The 7,357-nt window shown below is 51.4% G+C and overlaps 1 protein-coding gene across 1 annotated transcript; it reads left to right on the plus strand.

The window, feature by feature from the left end:
- Nucleotides 1-1,263: 1,263 nt before the first annotated feature.
- KCNJ5 (potassium inwardly rectifying channel subfamily J member 5) lies at nucleotides 1,264-5,695 on the plus strand (the record flags this gene model as incomplete). Its single annotated transcript, XM_084249677.1, has 2 exons — nucleotides 1,264-2,200; nucleotides 5,373-5,695. 2 exons carry the CDS (start codon nucleotides 1,264-1,266, stop codon nucleotides 5,693-5,695), a joined length of 1,260 nt encoding a protein of 419 aa, XP_084105803.1.
- Between the last annotated feature and the right edge of the window lie 1,662 nt (nucleotides 5,696-7,357).

The following is a 7,357-nucleotide window of genomic DNA, read 5'->3' on the forward strand; positions in this document are numbered from 1 at the left end:
TTACAGCTCTTTTGAAAACCTAAAATTAATATCCTGCCCATCTCAATTTCTTAAAAGGCAGGGAATAACTGCATTAAAAAATCTTAATCGTAGGTCTACCCAGCAATCTGTCATATTAGTAAGTACTCAGGCTCCCCACTCAGACAGCAGAAGTGACCACATGGTAAATCAGACACAGGCTGCCTTTTGCTTTGTGTCTGTTGCTAAGATCTCAGACACAAAGAAAGGAGAGAGGCAGGAATAAAGGGACTAGTATAGTATTTGAGCCAGACTAGCAAGAGTCCAAACGTCAGTTCTGCCACTTACCTGTTTGGTGGCCTGGGTGTCATCTAAGCCCTTTGGGATTGTTTTCTTACTTATTCATTGATGTATTCAAATGCTACTTTTAGAGCACACAGTGTGGGCGAGGTTACACTCTGGGTATTTGAAATGTACCAGGGAACAAACCAGACACAAAACACCCTTGTGGTGTTTACATTCCAGCAGAGGAAGACAGACTTTAGAAATAAATATCCTGCAAAAGCAAACAGCATAGTATTTATGTAATGGAGATCGAATTTCGATGGTCATTGTGGTGAAAAGTGACCCTCCATATCAATGCATGGACTATAATAAGCATCTAATAAATTGTTATGGTTATCATTTTAAAAATTGCTCCCAGATTTCCTTAAATCCTTCAAATTCTTTTTTTTTAAAGATTTATTTTTATTTATTTATACAAGCACTGGGTACAGTCAGAAGCGCAGGAGGGTGAGAGAATTCACCAGAGCCAGAGCGGGGAGCAGAGCAGGCAGAAGGACCGAAGTATACTGCTGAGGGGAGCAGCGGGCGGCAGGAGAGGTCTGCGCGCCATGTGGGATCCTCCTCTGGTGGCCGGGGAGCAGCGGGGGATCGAACCGGCACTGCAGAGGCTGCGGGCAGCTTCGCAACCCAGTGCTCAACCGCTGCGCCACCGGGGAGGCCCAAATCCTTCAAATTCTTAATGGGTGCTGCCATCTAGAAACTGTTCATTTATTCATTCAGCCAACAACTCTTTAGTTTCTGTCATATGCTAGAACCTATACCAGGCACCAGGCATACAAGAAAATTATAGGAGAAAATGTGGTGCCTGACCTTGAGAATTTTGCATTCCAGTCTCCTGCCCATTAGATGAGTGGCCTTTGCCAGGCCAAAGGTGGGCATGACCTTGATATTTTGTGTTTCCTTGAACCAGAACAGTCCACTTCACTGATGATGTCTTTTTTAGCTTGAGGTGCCCCAGCTATGGCTGGTGATTCCAGGAATGCTATGAGTAAGGATATGGAGATTGGAGTTCCCCCCAGGGACCCTAAGAAGATGCCCAAACAGGCCCGCGATTACATTCCCATCGCCACCGACCGCACACGCCTGCTGGCAGAAGGCAAAAAGCCCCGCCAGCGCTACATGGAGAAGAGTGGCAAGTGCAATGTTCACCACGGCAACGTCCAGGAAACCTACCGGTACCTGAGCGACCTCTTCACCACCCTGGTAGACCTCAAGTGGCGCTTCAACCTGCTCGTCTTCACCATGGTCTACACCATCACTTGGCTGTTTTTTGGTTTCATTTGGTGGCTCATTGCTTATATCCGGGGTGACCTGGACCATGTTGGTGACCAAAAGTGGATTCCTTGTGTTGAGAACCTCAGTGGCTTCGTGTCTGCCTTCCTGTTCTCCATTGAGACAGAAACCACCATCGGTTATGGCTTTCGAGTGATCACAGAGAAGTGTCCAGAGGGGATCATACTCCTCTTGGTCCAGGCCATCTTGGGCTCTATTGTCAATGCCTTCATGGTGGGCTGCATGTTTGTCAAGATCAGTCAGCCAAAGAAGAGAGCGGAGACCCTCATGTTCTCCAATAATGCCGTCATCTCCATGCGGGATGAGAAGCTCTGCCTCATGTTCCGGGTTGGGGACCTTCGCAACTCCCACATCGTGGAGGCCTCCATCCGTGCCAAGCTCATCAAGTCCCGGCAGACCAAAGAAGGGGAGTTCATCCCCCTGAACCAGACCGACATTAACGTGGGCTTTGACACTGGGGACGACCGTCTCTTCCTGGTGTCCCCGCTTATCATCTCCCATGAGATCAATGAGAAGAGCCCTTTCTGGGAAATGTCTCGAGCTCAGCTGGACCAGGAGGAGTTTGAAGTCGTGGTTATTCTAGAAGGGATGGTGGAAGCAACAGGTAAGTCATTCCATCTTCCCAGGCCCTCACCATGTCCAAGAGCTTAGTCACTATGACTCCAGAAGATGGAAGTTGGCACCTGAGAATGTTGGGATGGCAGCTCAACCAACTCAACCCCTGAACTGTGGTCTAAGGGTTACTGTTGCTTAAGATGGAATAATGGCAACAGCTGACCTTTTTTGAATCCTCCCAGTTTCCAGGCAGGGTTCTAAGCTTTAAACATGTAATTATCTCATTTCATGCCCTCCTACATCTCTGTGAGATCTCTGCCTTAAGTTGAAGATAAGGAAACAGAGGCACTGACAGACAAATTAGATGCCCAAGAGCAAGCACTAAAGCCGTAAAGTCAGGGTACCCATCAAGGTAGGGGAACCCCAAAGTTGGCACACATTTCCAACAGGCCCACTGCTCCCTCCACCCTGGTCCTGAAGCAGTTCTGTGATCAAATAACTTTGGGATACACCAGGTTAAACTGGCGATCACACTGGTTTCTTTCCCAAAAACCCTCACGGCGGAGTCTTTACATAGTATGAATCGCTGTATGAGTTAGTGTTTCCCAAAGCCAAGGATTCCAAAAGTCATAAAATCCTCTTTGGGGGGAAACACTCAAGCTCCAGACCCAGGGGAGCGGCTCTTCTGACTCCCACTCCCCAGCAGCCTGCCCCTCCTGTTCCTGCAGAAAGCTGGCTCAGTGAGCTCAGGCTTGCACACAGCGGGGGTCCGCAGCCCCAGGGTCCCAGCAAATGCCCCCTCAGGTCAGTCTGGCACCTCACCTCAGCCCCCACATCACAGGCAGCTGGCAGCTGAGAGCATCCACCATTCCTCTTTCGAAGCCCAGCTCTCTGAGGGACTCCCGGAGACAAGGCTGGATGTCCTGGGGAGAGGAGCCTCCTGCAAACCCTGCAGGCTTCGTTTTAGCTGCTTTCTTTCTCTCTCCTTTCCCTTTCTGTTCTCTTTTCCTCACCAAGTATGCTAAGCAGCAGGTCCGGCCCTGAGAACAAAAGCTCACTCAGGCTGGGAAAGATAGGTATAGGGTTAGCTTCAACCCCATTTTACAGATGTGGAAGCTATGGCTTGGGGCAGACAAGAAATATTCAGACTCAAGTCTTTCACTTACAGAGTTTTGTTTACTGTACCCCATGGACTCCTTAAAATAGCAGGGGTCTGTCACAAAGGGGGCCAAACCAGCCTTCCTCTCTCTGGGGACACTGACTGCTGGGCAGGAGATGCCAGAGCATCCTCAGACCTTCCCATCTGGAGTCAGTTCAACTGACTCCTGGGGCTGCTCAGCCATCTGCTGGGGCTGGAGCCAAGCTAGGCAGCACAGGGTGGCAGCTGTGGGAGGCCTGGGGCTGAGGACACAGGCACCTCCAATAGCAGAGCTGGGAGCCTGCAGATTATGTTGTCCTTGGTGCCAGGCTGAGATCAGAACATGGGCTGAGTTTCCCGGGAAAGACCTCTACTGTGAGACCACAGAGAAGGGAAAGTTAGGCCTATTGCTCCCTCCACCACCCTCAAGGCCCCCTACAGTGAGGCAGCAGTACTGACCCCACCCAGCAGGCCCATCCCCCTCACCTCCTTCAAATTCAGTGGCCTGCAGTTGACCTGCCCTCCCTGGTGGACCACCTCCCCTCCCCTGGCCTGAGTTCCCCTGACTGCTGTCCTGGGACTTCAGGGAAACCCCCGAGATAGGGAAAGGGCCCTCCCTCCTCTCATCTTAATCACCTAAAGGTTTGGTTGTGTCACATGCGGGGCCAAGCAGGGCTGTGAATTCATAGCCAGCTTGGCTGTAGGCCACCTGCATGAGATCGGGCACATTGCTTAGCTTGTCAACAAAATGACGATAATTTATCTCATGGGGTTGTTGGGAAGATTAAGTAATCAAAAGGAGTGACATGTGAACTATAGAGCTTGACACCTACAGGGGTTTCTTTCCTTTCCAAACGCCCAGGGAGATGACTGCCCAGGACACAGGTGGGCCCTAACCCGCCGGGGCAGCCCCTGCCACATCCCAAGAGATGGACAGAAGGAGGATAGGCAGAGGCCCAGGAAGCTTGGCCCAGAGGCTTGCACAGAGGCCTCCACCCACTGCTTCACCTGAGGCCCTGCACCCGCAGATATCTGGTCTCATCTAGGCTGGTCAGTGGCCAGCATGGGCCTCTACACCTCTGCTGAGGCTGTGTGACTGAATGGAGAGGCTTGGTCCAGGTAGCACCCCCACACACAGGGTGGAGTGCAGGCTGTGAGCACAAAGGTTGTGGGGTACACTGGGGTTGCCCAAACTGGAGCACAAATGGTGGAGGCAAGCAGCCTTTGTCCTGGGTCTGGTTTGTATGAGAACCTGATCAAGAAAACTGGAACTTGAGCAGGCGTATCCTGCAGTTACCAAAAAGCACAAGCCAGTGGCCTCCTTAACCAAAGCACAAGTGCTTCCTCATCCATAAAGGAAGCTGCCCTCCCTCTCAGGAGAAAAAGCAACACCTAAAAACAATGCAGGCTTGTGAGGTCTGAGCAGACAGGGGATGGGGGCATTGGGACATGTGCAAATCAAGGAGCTCTGTGTGTGTGTGTGTGTGTGTGTGTGTGTGTGTGTGTGTGTAAGGTGAGGGAGGAGAACTGTTCGCCATATGTGTTCCCTCAAAACAATCCCCATGTATTCTAAATGCTTGCTTGTCAGCTTCCACTCAGTCTAAATCACTCACTCTAAATTTATCTTTGTTCAAACCTTTTTCCTGTCTCTTTACTTGTTCATTCTTCTAGACCTTAGCTGTTTTGATGAGCCACATTGCTGGCTCCAGCTATTCCAGAATTATCCACTCCAGTTTCTAGAACTCATTCCAGAATCTTGCATGTTGATTTCTAATTTTCTGCCTCTTCTGCATCTTGAGCTCTTCCATGAACAGTTTCTATTCATCTTTATATCTGCTTCATGCTTAACATGAACTGGATGTTCAACAAATCCTTGATGGATGCATGGATGGATGCATGGATGGATGCATGGATGGATGCATGGATGGGCATATGAATAATTGGATGGATGGATGGTTGGGTAGATGAGTAGATGGATGAATGGATGGATGGAGAGTTGTATGGATGCACAAATGAATGGATGGATGAATGGATAGACAGATGTTTGTGACTACTCCTAAAACATGGGCCCTCTGTCCCCCAGGTATGACTTGCCAAGCACGGAGCTCCTACATGGATACAGAGGTGCTCTGGGGTCACCGGTTCACACCAGTCCTCACTTTGGAAAAAGGCTTCTATGAGGTGGACTACAACACCTTCCATGACACCTATGAGACCAACACGCCCAGCTGCTGTGCCAAAGAGCTGGCAGAAATGAAGCGGGAAGGCCGGCTCCTCCATTACCTCCCCAACCCCTCCCTGCCAGGGGGCTCTGCCGAGGCAGAACTGAATATAAAGGCCGAGCAGGATGGAGAGAATGAGCCCGAGGGGCTGAGTGGGTCCCGGGAAACCAGGGGCTTGGTGTGAAGACTGTGCTGTCTTCAGGACCTCTCTCCGCTGGCTTCTATGAGCACAGACGCTGCAGAGCCTGGGGGAAAAGGGGGAGAATTAGCTGAGTGCACTGTTGGGGACTCAGGCACCATCAAAGCTCTGTGGAGAGGAACCTTCCAGCTCAAGGCCTCCGTGAGCAGGTGGCCTCCGACCTGGTCCCCCCATGGCGATACTGACTCTTCTCCTCCAGCCTCTGTCAGGGGCCCTCCATCAGCCGCCAGGCCAAGCTGGGCTTCCCCACAATGTAGTTACATGACTTCTGTCCTCACACACACACCTCTCTGCCATTCAGCCTGACCGCCTCCCTCCTTGACTCTCATGGCCGACCCACAGCTTCCTCCAGGGGCTACACCGAGAAACCAGCCCCTCACTCCTACCACCCCAAGCTCCTCATGGATTCAAGGAGGAGATATTCTGCCCACCTGGAAATGCAAATTGAGTGGCAATTCCTTTCTAATCTGAGGCCTGCGACCGCTCACTGAGAGCTGTGAACAGGCCTGTGATGGTCTGGCGCAATCCGTGACGTGTGTGCGTCCCTCTCTTGTGTTCCGTGTGTCAAGTGCAGCCTACACATCAGCTGTCCTGGGTGACCCCCAGGGGGCACAGAGAACTCTGACCATGCCCGGTTGCTACCCGCCTCCCAGCCCTCACACTACGTCCTCACCTTCCACTCGGAGAGCTCCAGCTGTTCTTTTCTAGTATTGTTGACTCAAGAATTTCAAAGTTCTTCTATCTGTCACTGTAGTTTCCTTTCACCATCTTAGTGGGCCTGTGGTTTGAACCAGGGAAAAAGCAGAGCTTCAGGGGCAGATGAGTCAGTTGGGTCTGAAACAGGGAGGGCCAGGAGGGGAAGGAAACAGAGAAAGGCAAACAACTAACATTTTAAATAAGCATCTGCACCAGTGGTTGTGAGATGCTCTGACTTCTGGGAATAACAGGATGTGAAGAGAGAGAGAGGTGACATGGAGCCAGCCCAGGCTGGTTTGAGCAGTCCCCAACCCCCTCCTGAGGCCCCTTCCCAAGCCTCGGGAGCAGGGTGTTGCTCAGAAGAGGGAGGGAGTTGCTTTCTCCTCCAACTTGGCAACTTGCGGGGTGGGGAGTCAGTGGAAGAATTGAGGAGGGGGGTGAATGTTAACAGAAGAAAGAATGGAGAAGAGGCTTAAAAATGTCAGCTTTAGAGGGCTTTCTTTTCCAGTCTAGACACACAGGAAAAGATGGAGGAGGGCTGCCTGGTGGGTGAGGTATGCCTGGCACTGACAGAGACTAGGGAGACTCTGATATCCCCTGCTTTCTGTGGGTTGCAAACATAATTTTCACAGCCCTCAACCAGACTTTGAAAGGAAAAAGCACCTTCCCCAGGAGTAGACAGAGTGCAGAGAGGTAGTGACTACAAAGGACAGGCATTGTTTAATCCTCAGGCCCAATTCCACTCAGACTGGGTTGGCCAGGTCCTGGGGCTGGGCCAAGAACTGCCTCTCAGGCTGCACTCAGGCACGTGGGACCTGGAGAGAGGCTGCAGGGGGCATGGAACAAGCAGGGTCTCCCACAAGGGAAGTGATGTTGAGTCATGTTATGCCAGACATCCTTTGTGATGAAGCCAATCTTGGAAGGAACAGGGAGTGGGCTGGAATCCTGCCC

The sequence above is a fragment of the Talpa europaea genome (assembly GCF_964194135.1).
Source record: "Talpa europaea genome assembly, chromosome: 12".
Lineage (NCBI taxonomy): Eukaryota > Metazoa > Chordata > Mammalia > Eulipotyphla > Talpidae > Talpa > Talpa europaea.